Source organism: Sinohyriopsis cumingii, chromosome 7 (genome assembly GCF_028554795.1).
Source record: "Sinohyriopsis cumingii isolate HCF-2022 chromosome 7, ASM2855479v2, whole genome shotgun sequence".
Lineage (NCBI taxonomy): Eukaryota > Metazoa > Mollusca > Bivalvia > Unionida > Unionidae > Sinohyriopsis > Sinohyriopsis cumingii.
The window spans coordinates 20741818-20760510 of record NC_142967.1 but is presented as its reverse complement, the minus strand read 5'-3'; the positions used below and the strand labels follow the sequence as shown (position 1 = coordinate 20760510).

The window sequence follows — 18693 nt, the reverse complement described above, 5'->3', positions numbered from 1 at the left end:
ACTTCTCTAGGATCTTCGCTTATATGTATTAAATATTACTTGCAATTTTAACAAATCCTTTGAAGTATTTGATTTTATTACAAATTTAGGTGCTGAGGGCGGGAACATCATGTGTTGCAACATTTCACAAGAACTGCTTAGTCAGAGGTACGTTTGGCATTTATCAGTTTTAAGTTGCAAGCAACTTGTATCTTCCTTCGTGAATGAATAACATTCCAACAGGTTTTCTTACTTTAGCATTCCGTACCACATCTTTAATCATTATAAGCAGAAAATAGGGATTTGGGAAATAATTAAAGCGACCAAGGTACTTTTAAATGATTCTTAAGAAGGTCGTGCACTGTTTCAAGCTGCTGTTGTTGTTTGTTTAAATGACAAAATATTTTTTAAAATCTATGCAATGTACACAAGAATGTGCTTGAAGCGTAAGTACATCGTAAGATTCACAGAATAGTCGTACCTTGTCCATATTAGGAATGCCCTTTCAATGTGTTAAAGCTACGGGTATTCACAATGCTGTTCTATCATCGAGTATTTTTCTCTGAAAAATATATTTCGAGACAATTATTAAGATAATTTAGTGAAGGCAAGGAACCATTTAGAAACTGAAAATAAATCTGTGACAAGGAAAAAACCGTTTAAAGTATTATCTTGGTTTCTTTATTATATTTTATCTTTCAGATCCGCATGTTTCCCTATATCTATACCGGAAAACGATGAACGGTTCTCAAATCCATGTATGAATTTTGTTCGATCAGTTGCCGGGCATGACGACATGTGCGGTTTTGGTGAGTTATGATAAATGTTTGCTTTGTTTGGCAACGTGCGTATTTAATACATAGTTGATTAATGGTTTTGTAATTTATTTTTAACGTTGATTTCGATAAATTAAGAACATTATTGAGCGACATTTCAGAAGATGAAACAGAATGAATGATGGAAATTTCATACAGAAAGGGAATATAATGTTTGTGATAAGGCACTGATTGATGATACATACCTTAGTCTATTTTATTGTCAGATACTTGTATATGTTAAGCGTCAAGAAGCAAAGAGAAACGCCAAGTAAAATATAATGTGCATAGCTATTTAGTATTGACAGAAAACCAAATAGTAATGAAAGAGAGAAATGTCAATAAGTCCGTTTTTTTTTTTAAAATATATTATGTACGGTACGTTCTTATCTCATCGTGTTTAATCTTATTGTAATATATACAAATTGACTGTTTCCGTTTTGTTGATCTTCCTATTTCTCTTCGCATGATGGTGTCATGTAAAGACTGCTCTTTTGAAATTAATAAACGTCAAAATATCTACATCTTCCGACTACAGAATACAAAACCGTATTTCATTATTTGTTTTGCATGATCGCTAAGCACGTCCATAAAAATAGCTAATATCGCTTATAATTCTAATGCTAGTGTACGTTTGAGGTGATGGCACAGCACGAACAAGACAAGTTAAACCTGACCAGCTAATTAGGGATGCAATATGTATGTTCTTTGTGTTCGTCTGTATTTATCTCTATCCTTCCTAAGGAGCTTGTTAGCAAGACTGCACATAAACTAAACCAAAGTAGACAAGTGTAGGCATATTTGTATCCATATGCAGACAAGTGTAGATATATTTGTACCATATGCAGACAAGTGTAGGCATATTGTACCCATATGCAGACAAGTGTAGACATATTTGTACCATATGCAGACAAGTGTAGGCATATTGAATCCATATGCAGACAAGTGTAGATATATTTGTACCATATGCAGACAAGTGTAGGCATATTGTACCCATATGCAGACAAGTGTAGACATATTTGTACCATACGCAGATAAGTGTAGGCATATTGTATCCTTATGCAGACAAGTGTAGGAATATTTGTACCTATTTGCAGACAACTGTATGTATAATTGTATCCATATGCAGAAAAGTGTAGTCATATTAATAGGTTGTATCCATATGTTGACAAGTATGGAGGGGGGGGGGGGCGGGCCCGAGTGGCCGAGTGGTCTAAAGCACTCTCCGTCACGGATCACTACCATCTCACCTCTGTCTGCGTGGGTTCGAGTCTCGGGCTCTGCCAATGTGGATATGTGAGAAAGCTTGCCAGTAGCTTCGCGTGGGTCGGTGGTTCTTTCTGGGGTTTGCCCGGGTTCTTCCTACACCATTAATACTGGCCGCCATGTATAGCCTATATTGTGCTGAATTTTCTTTTTACAAAACACAGTTCATTCTGAACTTAGTTATTGGTGGCACTAAATTTTATTTCTAAATAAAACACACAGTGAAGATCACTTGATGGTCATGCTTGACATGGAGTTCAACCCGTTGCTACGAACCGCGGTGCCTCCTTGACTCTCGTCTGAAACAGTGCAAGTTTTAATATTAGCATTCAGTAGGTCCCGGTCAGCCACCATGATGTGTCCTTTGGCAAGGAACTTCAATGTAATTGCCTTGAACTAAATGACCTACGTTTGTTACTCTGCCAAAAAAACATAAAACTTAAGTAAACTTATATTAACTGGTTACTACAATTTTTATTTAAATGTATACGGTTGAGACTGCAAATCACTAAGATGATATGCCACACCCACAACCTATACGCCTCCCAAAAAAGAGCAGACGACAGTTAAGAATTGAATAATAATACTGAGTGTTGAATAATAATACTGAGTGCAGTTATGCCGTGACTTAGTTTTCAACAAGGGATTGGACCCTATAACTTTACATGTTTAGTTACATGGAAAGACTTTATTTATGTCCGAAATATCATAAATTGGTTAATGTGGAACATAAATATTGTCCTAATTTGTACAAGAGCCTAACATAATCGATATTCATCATCATGATCATGATGATGATGATGTTGTTGATGATGATGATGATGATGACGATGATGATGATCATCATCATCGTCCTCCTCCTCCTCCTCATCATCATCATCATCAACATCATCATCATCATCATCATCAACAACAACTACAATAACTACATCATCTTCTTGACTAATTATGGGTATAAATTACATCATAGTTTTAGAAAGATATGAGAATAATTTTATTACGGTAGCTGTCTTTACTGTTGAATCAACGGTCCTTTAGGCTATAGTTTAATAATGTGTACAACTGCAGAGATAGCAAAAACTATTAATGGAACGAAGCAACCAAATATAATGTCAAACCATATCTGGATAAGCAAACACAAAAATGACATAGTGATAATTGCACTCTTGTTGGCAAAATGGAAAAAATGAAATCTCCACGAAATATCCAGAGATACGGTATATTTTGTATATTTTATGTTTGCATGTGTGATTATAAACGGTATGGTTCAAATTGATATAAAATATTTACCTTATCCTTTACTCAGGTCCCCGGAATCAGCTGAATCAAGCCTCGTCCTATCTTGACGCCTCCTTCCTCTATGGACATAATGACGAGGATGCTCGCGAAATTCGAGCATATGAAAGAGGTATAAATGTAAACATATATTTATTCCCGTCCCTTTGATTAAATCAAATATACACAGAGTATCTCATATGGGTGCTCACTTCATACAACGCATAAAAAATCGGTGTGGCTATTATATATATGTATTTTGAATCTGAACGAGGAGACCAATGCATATCTTTGCTTTTGTGTGAGATGCTTGCTCCATCACGAAACAAGTGACATGTTCATGCCTCAGATGTTTCTTCAGCTAAGCGTACATTCGGATGATTAGGGCGCTTAGCACCACCATATACAATTTATAATGCCTTGGGTTTATTCATACATTTTAAACAGCAAAGTTATAAATATGAAATAATTTTGCGAAACACATTATTATGATTTCACGTCCATGGTGCAAATTGAATTAGTGACTTACAGGAAACACAGGGTCAAGCTCAGCTTAAGAGACTCATCAGATATGTGAAGCTGTGTGAGTGCTTGGAAATTGCCAATCTTGGTAATACCAATGGCGATATATATATATATATATATATATATATATATATATATATATATATATATATATATATATATATATATATATATTGCAATAGTTTCCAAGATTAAACCAGTTTAAATCAGGATCATAACTGGTCGAATTATTTGTAGAAAAAATAGGGAGGAATCTACCAAGGTAGTTGATCATGCCCACGGTGTGATAATCTCACTGATATTTGATAGAGAAACTTGGTCTTTCAATGCGGCAACCTTTGCTAGATTGGGGATGTCATCTGAGTTGATCACGTGACCGAAGAACTTCAGTTCTTGTAACATTCATGTTCGTCTTGGATGAGATTAAAGTCACTCCTTTGGAATGTTTCAAGTGCCAAATGTAGACGTTTGTCATGATCCTCCATGATTCAGCCGTAAATCAGTATATCATTCACAATGGCCGTTTCCATTCATTATCAGTCAGTAGCTCCGACTTTGTTTTGGTTTTGTTGGGAAGGGTTAGTTTCTGGGGCTGACATTATACAAAATTCGACTAGTTTAAAGTAGTAAGGACCCAACAGTGTAATATCGGTCGTAAATTTTGCATTTTCCGGATGTAAAGGTGTTTGGTAGAATTCTCTTTCTGAATCAAGTTTGGAGAAGACCATGGAGCCTGTCGGCTTGGGTGATATGTAGATTGAAGCATAAATATTTCCATTCTATAGCCTTGTTAAATTTGTTCCAGTTGATACCAGTCCAAAGGAGCACACCATTCTGTGAGCTCATGTACTTTCTCAATGATGCCTTCTTGCTACATATTGTCAATTCATTCACCTTCGACACAATGGAATGGTACGGTCCTGGCTATATTCTATGGCATGGTATCATGTTTGAATACAATGTTTAATGGTTCACACTTCTGCAGGCCAAGGTTCACAAAGGTTGTTTATTTCGAGCTCTTCAACTCTCTTCACAGGACCCTTTGCATGCGCAACTTCGTGTCCAGTGAGATTGGTGACACTTAGGCCCTTGATGGCGCATAACCAAAACCGGTATGATATTTCCTTATATAATGTTTGTGTCATAAGCTCGCCTCTAGATTATAGACTCCCTCAGGGCAGAAAAACGTAGATTGCAGTCGTCTCTGCTTTGGCTTTATTGGAAGAGAGTTTTAAATTGTTTCAGGCATAACTATTGCGCCTGCTTCAGTGTCAATAATGAAATGGTCTGAGGTCTCACAAATGTTCAAAAACGCGTGGCCTGTCTTCTTATCATCATCGTATATAGTTACTGAGATAAAAAAATAACGTTTTTGCATGTACTAGATCTGGCGTTTCGCTGAATGTGAAATCAAACAATCTCAATGAGCCATAGACAATAACAAAGTAGTACATTTTTCTTAAACGTCCGCACAGTTTACTATTAGTAAGGCCTTTTTCACTTTTACTGTGTTTTCTTGTTGCACTTGTGACATTTTGTGTATTTGCTTGACAATCATGACTTGTTTTTCGCAGCTGACGCAGTTTATTTCTATTGGCCGATCAAGGTTTAACGCATAATGCCTTGTTCAGTTTCGAAATTTCATCAAAATCTTTGAAAGACTGACTTTAGTCACGTTTTGGACTTTTCGTCAGTACTTCTGGCTTTTGCTATGGTAATTTATGCTTTCACTTAGCATTTTGGCAACAAAAAGTCCGATTGCCAGACGATATTTTATTGCTGCATTCGTCTTTGCACCAAAGTTGTTATGATGAGCATTACACGTGGTGGCAATCCGAAAGCGCTCAAAAGGCCGTTTCTATTTTTGCCCCATCCACTGGATTCACAGAGTTACCGTTTCCAAGTGCCTGAAATCCATTTTTGACTCACTGCAAAAGTTTAAGTATTTTGGGGGTCCCATCTGACATGAAATCCAGGACGACACAAGCAGCTACACACACAGAAATTAATCAAGCACGTTCAGAATACACAACTGCTATCTTCTACGATGTATCGCGGCAAACCCATGTCTCTGGGAGTAGTTCCTAACTAACATTGTAGCTACTACTGAAAACAGTAGCTTGAAGTAGAGTGCAAACTACATTACTATATAGACATTTTACAGAAAACAATAAACATGCAATATTTTAAACAAAGTTTCACGTCTTGAAAGTGGAGCTGATCAAAGAGAGGAAAGAACTTACCTGAACAACATCTTTCATCGCAAAGGTGAGAAAATTCAGAGCTAAAACAGTCTTATTCTCAGTTTGTTATTCTGTTTGGTCTATGGAACAAATGGACAATATATTTGTCTAAGTCGATATAATTTTTGTAATTTTTAAAAGTTCCAGAATATATGTCATCAGCTGGAATATCTGAGCAGCAAATGTTATATATGACTGTATTAGTAATCTAATGTAAATGTAGTACGATATTATTAGAGAAGAAACCTAAATTTTGTTTTGTTGCATCGGTTATTCCAGTCTTCTTCACTTAACTTCCATTTCTGATGTCGCTGGCTCTAGGTTTGAGTATAACTATTCTTATAAGACTATGTCATGAAAGCTTGATAGAGTACTTTCCATATTTTTTCTTCTTTTTTTTGTTAAGATTATCTCTGAACTATCCAACCAATTATTTTACACACGTCTTTCACAATTACCTATCGATAAATGTCAATCAAATACTGCTTATCGACAATTCTAGAGTGCTACTGACATATAATGTAGTGTGCCATGTGTGAATCATTACATGGGCAACGTATGAACCTCATATTAATATTCTTAGGAAAAGGGGCTCAGTATTTTTCGGTAGTGTTTACTTAATATGTCCAAAGTATAAGAAATAGTACTGGTGAAACTTTAGATTTTAAATTTAAAAAAGAAATACATCACAAAATGATGACGAACTCGAAGAGGATGATACGACAAAGAGTAGGAAAATCCTGTTGCTGTTGCTGTTGTGCATGGAGCGCAACGAACTGGGAGCATCGTTGACACAGACCTGCCAACGCATAATATGCCTGCACTATTCTTTGCTAGTTCTAATCAAAGAAGAGTGTAGAACGCAATCTGCGGGCGATTATGCAAAGATAGATCTCAGTTTAAACTTTTCGCAGTTGGATCCGCCTTCATATACGGGCACACATGATAGTCATTAGTTCACTTTTCTTAATATATAACAAACTAATGTATCAATCATTGTAGGACTTCTGAAAATGACAGAGCAGGACCTTTTCCCACCCGGTGTTGTTGACGAAACGCAATGTCAAACAGATCGTCCTGGCCATTACTGTATGAAGTCAGGTAAAAGCAAAATCAACGTAAAAATATTATTTTGCACTTAATATGAGGGCGTAGAATAGAGTGTAATGGACTGGCAGAAATTTATTACATTTTCATTTATTAATTAACGAATTTATTGCACAAGAGTGAATTTTTATTTCAGGTGAAGCTTGTTTGTGTATATGAGATTGTTGTAGCTAAATTAGTAGCGAGTGTCAAAAAAATTAAAATCTTAAAATTTTGTCCCTTTTATAGTTTGATCAGTATAGACACACGCATTAGTTAATTTTTGCAACTTTTAGAAATCGCCTTCTTTATTTAACTTTATCTGTGCACGTCCAAAATATTTATCGTCCTCTAAAAGTGACAAACATGAATTATTTTGATCTCGACAAAAAATTAAATTTTCCTGCGGGTTAGTCATTTTCAGATATTTATTGTCCAGCAGGCACGAATGGTCAAGAGGAATCCAATTTGACCAGTAGAAATGTAATATATTGTTTTCTTCATTACGTTCTCATAATTGTTCTTCTGTCGTCGTCAGGTGATTTCCGAATACACGTCATGCCAGGTTTGACAGCTTTGCAAGTGTTGTTCCTTAGAGAGCACAATCGTATCGCCAAAATCCTTGGACAACTAAACCCCAAGTGGTGTGATGAGGACATATATCAAGAAACGAGAAAAATTGTCGTTGGAGTGATCCAGCATATCACCTACAAACATTGGCTTCCATACGTTCTTGGACCCGAATTTGCTAAGAGGACAGGTTTGACGCCAAAGCCAGAGGGCCATAACACAGTCTATGACATGAATACTGATGCAACGATCTCGAACGTATTTGGAGTTGCACCTTTTAGGTTCGGTCACACTCTCCTGCAAAATACAGTATTGTTTATGAAGGACAGTGGTATGCATATTAGAAACGAGCTGGCATTCAATCGACCAGGTATGATATTTGCAGACCAGGCTCAAGGTTGCTCTTACGTTGGTTACGGCTTAGCCATCCATCCTGCCAGTAAAGCTGACGGTTTGATTGTGAACAGTGTCAGAGATAACTTGTTCCTTGACCACAATGGCAAAAGTTTTGATCTGATATCGCTGAACATTCAGCGAAGCAGAGATCATGCAGTGCCCGGTTACAATGCATGGAGGAAACATTGCAATCTGCCTTGTGCTTTCCACTTCGGCACCGGACCTGGAGGCCTAGTCGATCATTCAGCAGAGAACGTCAGGAAGCTTCGTTCAGTGTACAGGTAATCATAGGTTACTGCATTTGTATGGGAAAATGTGAACAAGTTTTTTTTTCTTTCTCGGATTATTTTCTACACGACCTTTTGGAGTGAAGTATTAATCCGAGCAAACGAGTTCATATTTTCCCATATACATGCAGTACTCTTTTTATTATACACCTTAATGGAGAAAAAATGATTTTATAATAAAGATGGGATAACATATGTAGATATTGGATACATCTTAGTGAAGGCACTCTGCACTTTTTCTTACAGGCTGTAAACGAGAATTGAGGTACACATTGTACATTGTATAATACAATTTGGGTTGATCAGGCTGGAATGAAATGTTCGTCTACAATAGGCAGATAAACTAATAAGACTGAATGTCTACCCATGATAAAGACGAGCATGCATGCTTCCTTTAGTTGCACTAAATCCGTTGTAACGTACATTGTATCTTGTCAAACTATTGACCGCTTCGACTATAAAAACAGATATATGGGTTATTTAAGTTTTACAAAAAAATACAATTTTCTAAATGTGTAAAGTATTCACGCTTTAATGCAGGTTTTCTGGCTTGAATCAAACCGTCCATTAGAAACCAGAACCTTTGTCCTGCACGAACCTAAAGTAGGTGTGTGAATTTCTAAGTGTTGTTCGTTATGGGAATAATGACTGTAATACAGTAAAATATTCAAAATTGTAGTTGTTCATGGGTCTGAATGCAACTAAAATCAAGATCTGCTTACCAATACATAAGATGCCACTGCGACGTTTTGAATTGCTGACTTGGTTTGCCAATCAAATTGAAACTCTTTTACTGCTGAAAGTGAAATTAAACAATAAAAAACGTCTTGAGGAGTATATTGTTGCAAAAGAAAACACTGAAACGAAATCAAATGGCTACTAAAACTAATTAGACAGGGAATTCCGAAGGTCACAAGAACATAATTTTTTATCAATGTCTGTCTGTCAGATCTCCTCTTTGTCTGAATGTTGATTGTAATCCGATTGTCATAGGTCAGAGCATGCGCGGCAAATATTTATGAAACGCGGAATTAAGTTTCTTTTTTTTTTTTTGGTTGATTAATGTTCCATTCTCAAAAAGTTGTCTACTGCTGAAGCGGACACATAACTCGATAAAAAAAGGACTTGTTGGCATTCGTGACGTGCCATTTATACAACGTATCTAGTTCCAGTCCTATGGGATTCTGCTTTAGGTCTTTGAATTTGCACATGCAACAAACCGCTATTGCCTTCAACATTTTTAAAAGAGATTGCAATGTCATTGAGGATTTTCAGTCTTAGGTACTAAGAACTCATTTATGTGGTTAACCATGGGACTGAAGGCTTAATAAATGAGGCTTAGGTTGAAATTTGCATGCGGAACATTCACCTTTTCCCCCGTATGTATCATGTTTAATTCAGGGTTATGTTCGTAAACACCATATTCTCTAATTTACCAACGGGTTGAAGTAATAAGCTGTTGGAAACTTTGCGAAGTTTGTCGTAAACCAATGATTTGTTGGATGATAGGCTTAATGTGTCTGTTTCCTTATACGGAAATTTCTGAACATCCCATTCGTATTCAATATATACCAAATTTTAGAACAGAATTTAACTTGTGATAATGTCTCGGTCATGCAAGGCTATGCATCTCATTTCAATCGACTCTAGGGAAGAAGATCTGAAAGCACGTCAAGACAGGGTGAATATTGTGGCTAGGATTTGTAAATCTTTCGTATGATGAAGGCCGCTGCTGCGAGGCTCAATACGAATTGGTTGTACTTGTTTGTAGCAAAAGAAAGACTGCCAAACAAATTTGCAAGTGTTTACATGCAATGGTTGTGTTTACATTTAAAAGATAAACAGTGTTGCTATTAAATCTCCTACTGTCTGAATTCCTAAATTAATTAAAACTCTTCAGGGTATAGAATATGAAACGGATATATAGTTGAATGCTTGAATCTCGTCAAGTATTCAGTGTCCAGGACACTGTGTTATGTGTGTGATTTGGATTTTTAACGTAAGGTATCACATGTCAAGGGCATGATGCCCCAGTGCTACACATCACTACAAACTGCGGCACTGCAGACATCGTAGAGATATGACTGAAAAATTGTTAAAGCTACGTTACAAATCAAACACACACACACACACACACACACACACACACACACACACACACACAATCTCTCACCATCTCTCTTCCCATTAACACCATATAAAAAAGTCCATTGACATCTATTCCTTTTATGGGGCTCTCCAGTAACTTCGTTGTGCCATTGGAGGAAAATGGATACCATAATACTTAAGACATCAGAGGGATAATTCAAAACACCAGTTTTGTCGTTTATTTAGCTGTTGTTATTTTTATATTTTTGTCGATTTATCTGTCATTTATTTAGCATGTCGTTTATGTAACTGTGGTTGTTTTTAGCTGTCGTTTATTTAACTTGAACATTAGTGTCTGTAATCAACATTAACATATTATCTAATAAGCATGTGTAATGGTAGTTATCGTAAAGTTTTTTTAATGTACATTTGGGTTAATGTATCAGTCAGGGTAAAAAAGTACATGAATGGAACGAGAATAGGTAAATAACACTACAAAGGCTCACATGACTTTAATTAATTTCTTCGGCCTTTGGTTATTCTAAAATGCAATATAATACAATCGATTATCTTGTTTTTAATGGTATCGCACGTCACGTTCGAGACTATATGTGTCAGGATCGAATCCAGGAAACTTGGGTATCATTGAGGTCAGTAGGATGAACGCGTGGTGGGGACCCATGAGCCATTACCCCGATAGCTCCAGCATTTAAGCGTTTTCAGGATATGATATATTGTAACTCTTCAACTGTGTAGAAGACTTACTGTGGACAATGTTTATGTTGTTTCTCATTCACACTTTTAAGGGTGAGGGAGAGGCGGGCATACCCGTGTGTGTGTGTGTGTGTGTGTGTGTGTGTGTGTGTGTGTGTTGCTTGATTGAGAGAGAAGCAAATTGGGAATGGCGGGAATATTAACTAATGCGATTTGTAATTCACGACGATAATTAGGTAGAGATATTTATAGACAAAGATATAGATATTTTACAAAGCGAATGGTGTGTATGTTTCAACCAGCGTAAGATAGAATTTGAGCAGATAATATCCATGGATAATCTAAACGTATTCCAAGAATTTAGATGCAGTCCATCTTTATGTACCTAAAAGATTAAAAAAGAAATAAAAACAGCAACAATGAAAACATCCACATTATATATATATAGCTTCTCGAGGGTCCGTGTTCTCTCCAGGGTTTTCCCGGCTTCTTTCTCCACCCAATGTATAGATTATCTTGTGCTAAAAATGGCATTAAACCCTACAACAGCAACATCAACAACAGCAACATCAACAACAACAATAACAACAACAACAACAACAACTACAACGGTGTTTTAACTTTTAATGTGTCGAGACCATCTTTCTGATTTGGGCGGAATGAAGTGAAATATTGATTCCGGTCAATAGCTTTGATTTATCAATATGAGATTGGGATTTTTTCTGACATAACAAACCTTTGTAGTTCAGATCTCGTCCACCCAGACTTTTCCATAAATTCAACTGCACATAGTGGCATTAGACCAGTCAGAAGCTACAGTTTGAATTGGCAATACGTTATTATAGGTAATTGACGTGGCATTTATTATATTGGGCTTTGGACTATAATGTTAAACGTATCCTTGTGTGCATAGCGAATTTACTTAGTAACAGTTTTTAAACAACTGAAGTTGAAAAATTAAACAATCGTATCGTTTAAGCAGTTTCGTGCGGAATGAAGGGAAGTATTGACTCGGTTAATGGCTTTGATTTCTCTATATGAAATTGGGATTATGTCATTAGGTTTGAGAAGAATCGTTAAATATTTGAAGGAAACTTGAACTTATAAGCAATATAAAGTTAAATAGAACAAGCCCTGCTTGTCCAGTGTCCTGTTATATATGAAATGAGTTGGCCAAGCCTTTTCGCGCACGTGTATTATAAAGAAATATTGACCGTGTATATGGTCCAGCCTTTACGTGTAAGTGTAATATAAACAAAATATTGACCGTGGCTATCATCAAGCCTTTACGTGTAATTGTATTAATATGCAAACACTTCACTATATATAGCACTACTGGAGATAAAAGTGAAGTGTACGTTGGGGTTATAATTGATGATCATCCATATTATAGAAATACCAACCGATAGGATTGGTGATCATCCATATTATAGAAATACCAACCGATATGATAAATTGTTTACCAGATCATCTGTTTAGAAGTAGAAGTATCGAAATAAAATCGTCCCTTCCTCCTATCAGGCAAGTTATTATTATTATAACTGTTTTATTTTTCTTTCTAAACCAGACTTTTCAACACTTTTCCCAAAATATAATTGATTACCTCGCATCAAAGTCTATTTCTTTCGAAAAATCATCCAAGGAATATCTGATAATTAAGGGCATAGACAAGACAGCATTACGGATGCTCATTATTTGTGCCGTCGTGGTGGACTTTAACATAAAATAACCTATGTTATATACCATAATATTCCATATCAAATGTACTTTAGATCTCTCTCTCTCTCTCTCTCGGAGAGATCCACACATGCTATTCTTCAGTACAATTTTCAAGTTGCTTCAAACCAATAGTAGCAGCCAGAATCATCTTCTGCTTAAGAATGAAAGCCCGTGGAAGTAAAATATAATGCTTACTCATTAGGTTTTATGATTATTACAAACAACCCATTTTTTCTGACAGTCAGCTGTCATCTATTAAACTTATGTATCATCTTCTCTAACAATTCATCAAGCGGACAATTTTTAAATGTTGAACTTACGATGATACAGTGATATTGCCCGTAGCGAGAAAATGTTTGATTTATCGACCGTTATAGCTTCCTCACACCGTTACAGGACATGATAGTGTGAAATTGGTAAAACGAGTGTCATAGCTATACACGTTCTGGGGTGAAATTTTGGCGCTTATGACCACAAATACGGGCTTGGCCCATATCACCTGCGTGAGAATTACAGCTATGCATTTTCTAGGTTATACTTTTGTACTTGTTGATCGGAAATGCGGTTTAATCTATATAGTACCAATCAGATGTTTTGGTGACCTTGGTTCGGCTGAATTACATACGTAATAACCAATGTCAATCAATAAGTAACAAACTCGACCATTAAGTAAGGGTTTCTTGTCAGAATACAAGGAAAAATCTCGAAGTAATCGTGGTGATACTTCCCACATTAGTAAGTCTTTGGCGGAAGAAGACCCGAATAGGTATGCGAAGAACGAAAATTATTATAAAATCATAGGTGTTGATAATAAGATATTAAATAGGTCTGGCGAAGGAATTCTTTCGGCATTTTACATTTATTTAGATCAGATCGGTGTTTCGAAGTAGATAGGCTGCGCTACCTATTTAATATCTTAAATCGGTTTAAAAAATCTCGAAAGGTCTTTGTGTATTTATTGAGGAGTCACATTGATACACACTCTCTAGAAAACCATTTTGTGTGTGTATTGAAAAGAGGAGTCAATGATATTCAACCTGTTCAAATTTGATGAATTCTTAAGTGTTCATTAAGCTATAATTTTATGGACAAATTAATGACGAAGTCCTTTTCCCATAAATGTGTTATGCATATAACCTCATATTGAACAGATATTCATCTCAAAATAGGGCAAGAAAATTGTCACGTTTGCTCAGCCTCAGTTAGTAAGTCGTGTATAAACTAAGGTATTATTACAAGCCATGTTTTGATATCTAAACATTGCCGAAGACTAGAGTTAATCTCTTACGCAAGGTTACCGTGACCAGAGAGACGAACAGGCATCTTGAATCGGCACAGGCGCTAGATCGCGCGACTTCCCACCTATGTGTTACAGCTTAGTCCTAACATCAGAGGAACCTGCGAGGGACCGGGGCGTGTTTTAAATCCGTCCCCACGTGAACAGACAGCGAGATGCACATTGTCCGCTAAGTTTGATTTGATCGGGTCAAAGCAACCTCCAATCGGGATTGTCATAACAATGTCGATCCGAATTATAACTTCTAACTAGCAAGCGAAAATTTAGTCTCGCCTAGGAAGATTGCTGAGCAATATAGGGTTACTCCGTGGAAGCCACTCGTAACTTGGCGGTAAAACTTAGAGAGGAGATTCTAAGGAAAGACAAAGCTTCATAAAGGAAACGTTTTGGGGGATAGAACTTCCGGTTGAGTTGAGTCCCGAGTCTCTAAGAGGGGAGATGGAAGGAGACTAGCAGAACAGTCGGAGTTGACAAGTCTAGTCGGGGGAAGGAGTCGAAGAGGAGGAGGAAAATGAGTCGAAGAGGAGGAATTGGAGGAGGAATATAGAAAAGCCGAGGAGGAGAAGTAATTTGGAGAAAGTCTGGAGGAAGAGGAGAATGAATTGGAGGAATAGGACAGTAGACCACACAGATGAGTAGAATACAAGGACAAATGGAAAGCTATCTCACACTACTAATCAAATAATGTAATAGGCTATCACAGGGATGAACAGAAGGAGAGTACTTGGGAAATTTTAATCATTTGATTATTGAATTGTCATTACATTGTTATTCGTTGAATTTCACCTTTTTGAATATTCAATCTTTTAACTGTCGGCATTGCTGACTGGAGGCTCATAGCTTTACATCTATATTTCACTAATTTAGCTTCCAACTAAAATCGAGCCTGGGTGGGACTTCTAGAATAATTCAAATAGGATATTGGGAGCACCCCAACACAACCATAACACACCTACTTCAGTTGCGGCATAACAAAACCCGTCACGCCACAAAACTACACACTAGCGTTTACATATTTAGTGATTTGTGATTACTGGAACCATTTGGTATACCAAAATATCAATTGTTAAAAAGGTATGTACATCAGTTTCACGAGCGACCACTCTTAAATAAACGAGTATTGTTTTCTTTACTTACTACATACAGTGCGTGTTGATTCAGTCGCACTTTATATAGAATGTCTTTCGTCACTTCGTCATTTGCCGAAATGAAACGATTTATCTTTATTTGCTACCTTTGTCGAGTAAATGGTAGAAATTCAGTGAATATAGTAAATAGGAGAAACGGTAGTGAATTTGATAATTAGTAGAAACGGCATTGATTATGGTAAATAGAAGAAACAGCCAGAAATATGGTAACTAGTAGAAATGACAGTGAATTTTGTATACGTTAGAAACGGCAGTTAATATGGTAAATAACAGAAGCGGTAGTGATTTTGGTAAATGGTAAAAACAACAGTGAATATGGCAAATAGCATAAATGACAGTGAATATGGTAAATAAAATAGGACCGATAGTAAATATAGCAGATTGTAGAAACGGCAGTAAATACGGTAAATAGTAGAAACGGCAGTGAATATGGTAAATGGTAGAAACGGCAGTGATTGTGATAAATAACAGAAACGGCAATGGATAAGGTGAATGGTAGAAGCGGTAATGAATATGCTAAATAGTACAAACGGCAGTGAATTTGGTAAATATTACAAACCGCAGTGAATATGATAAATAGTAGACATGCCAGTGAATGTGGGAAATGGTACAGTGGAGTCGCTTAAATATGACAGTGGAAATTTTGTCCGGATTAGACAGTCAGGTGGCGTATGCACTTTAGATTCTCTTTATCAGACAATTAGACATAATAATTTGGAGTCAAAAGGGAAAGATACAAAGTACTAAATAGACATTAGATATAATTAGACACAATTAGACATAATAACTCTGAGTCAAAGTGGAATGATACAAATTACTAAATTAGCTAGTTCAACGGATTTAACTATTCCATAATTTGACAAATATCAGCACGGTTGTATTTATTACTGATTGATATTGGGGGCGGGACTGTGTAATTCTTCAGGAAAACTGATTCTTGGGTTGTCCAAAATACCCAAAGAGCTTCTGTTGATGGTTGAAAGATCACTACATAAATTCGTTGGAAAAAAGAAAACATTCACATAAATAATTTTTGTAAAATTGCTAGAAAGAACTCATTTAATGATATCCATGCTACCGTTTTCACTCCATTAGTCATTCAAATGTCAATATTTCTTGCCATACCCCTTTATAAATCGAATTTTTATTTTTTGTTTTTCTATTATGCTTGATATGCTCCGGCATCTGAGTCTTCTGGTCACGTTTCTATACACACCTACCACTGATAATGTATTTACAATTATATATCTATTATGTATCTGTTTTTGTGTTTTTCAGACATCCCGATGACATCGATATTTTTCCAGGTGGGATTTCAGAGACACCGCTTCCGGGCGGTGTGATTGGACCATTGTTTGGATGTATCGTCGGACAACAATTCTTGAATCTTAAGAAAGGTGACAGATTCTACTATGAAAACGCATTCCCAAATACAGGATTCACTGAAGGTAAATAAAATAGGTCAAAATATTTAGTAAGTACATATGCACACATAATCTCAAAGTAACTTGGCAAATTTATTTGCAGAATTGTTGTCTTGAAAACGCTAATACAGTCGCTCCTTTCTACATACATTTTCAATGATTATGGGTTGGGATTTCAGGTAAGAAAACGCATTTATTTTTATTCAGATGAAGTAGTTAATATGTAAACCAAAGTGATAAAATGGATGGAGGGTGGGGGAGGAGGGAGTATAGACTGGTCACCATACTGAGAAAAAATATGACTTTCTGATAAAGAAAATTCTTTTAGAAAAGATGCAAGTTAAACTTAAGTTGAAGTATAAGTTCACTATGTGTGGGATATGAATGTAATACCAAGCTCACTTAAGTTTCAGTATAGGTTCAATATGTGTAGGATGTGAATGTAATACTTAACTCAGTTAAGTTTAAGTATAAATTCACTATGTGTGGGATATGAGTGTGATATTAAACTCACTTAAGTTTAAGTATAAATTGGCTATATGTGGGATATGAATGTAATACTAAGGTTATTTAAGTTTCAGTATAAATTCACTATGTGTGGGATATGAATGTAATACTAAACTCATTTAAGTTTAAGTATAAATTAGCTATATGTGGGATATGAATGTAATACTAAGGTTATTTAAGTTTAAGCATAATCTGTATGAGTGGGATGTTAATGTAATACTAAAATATTCAAATGAAAAATCTAACAAAATCTTTATTAGCATAATTGTCATGAACTTTGATTAGTATTGGGTGTCTGAACCAAATTAACAGCAAATTATGAGTCAGTACAGGTAACGACAGTAACCATGAACTTGCTGTGAGTGAATTAGGGGGAATATTTTGAGCCAGCACTAGAATTTCATGCATATAATTCTATGTTAATGCCTTTTCAATCGATGGTAAATCTTTGAGTCTGTGTTTGTGTAGGTATGTGTGATTTGGATTTTTAAGGTACCTTTAACAATTTTTCATATCGCTACGATATCTGCAGTGTGGCATTTTATAGTGATGTCTAGCAGTATCATGTTCCACCAGTCACATGATCCTGACACCAGACTGACCAGTCCTAACACTACCATTTTAATGTTGAGCGCCTAGCGAGGCAGCTATTAGTACCATTTTTATGTCTTTGGTATGACTCGGTGTGGGTGGAACTCGCAACATCCTGTATCGGAGCCAGAGGCTCTAACCACCAGGCCAACGGAGCGGTAACTCTTTAGAGTAACATCTTGTTGTAATTTCTACAAGGTGCATGTTTGTGAAAAATCAGTACTTGGACGAACACACACACACACACACACACGCACACACACACCCACACACACTAGGAATTCATAAACTGAGGAAAATTCAATTTAACAGCCAACCAGCTTGTTATTGTAATTGTTATGTGCTTTACCACATTTTCAGCACATGATATGCTATTCATGGCGGCCAGTATCTATGGCTGAAGAAGAAATTTGGAAAAACCACAGACACACATAAAGCTACTGACACGTTTTCTCACATACACACGTTTGCCGCGACCAAGACTGGAACCCACACGGACAAAGGTGAGATGTCAGTGATCTGTAAAGGCTAGCGCCTTAGACCACTTTGCCACCTTTGTGTGTGTGTGTGTGTGTGTGTGTGTGTGTGTGTGTGTGTGTGACCCAGCCAAAGGAGAGCAAATAATGTCCCGTATACATTCGTTAAAATTTTGGTTTTAACATGAAAGACCAATGATATCTTCTCTGTTATTATATCCATCAAAACATCATAATGTAGCTCTATGTGTTGATTTGACCCGTTTTAATACAGACAAATGCAGACA

At 36.4% G+C, this 18693-nt stretch overlaps 1 protein-coding gene across 1 annotated transcript in view; it reads left to right on the top strand.

The window, feature by feature from the left end:
• Positions 1-18693, top strand: part of LOC149794840 (salivary peroxidase/catechol oxidase-like) — a 51824-nt gene that overhangs the window by 29131 nt on the left and 4000 nt on the right. The window contains exons 6-11 of the mRNA XM_089963981.1: positions 90-147; positions 682-788; positions 3367-3468; positions 7106-7204; positions 7728-8436; positions 16687-16856. Coding sequence (XP_089820107.1) covers positions 90-147; positions 682-788; positions 3367-3468; positions 7106-7204; positions 7728-8436; positions 16687-16856 — 1245 coding nt within the window. The remainder of the gene's footprint in view (positions 1-89; positions 148-681; positions 789-3366; positions 3469-7105; positions 7205-7727; positions 8437-16686; positions 16857-18693) is intronic.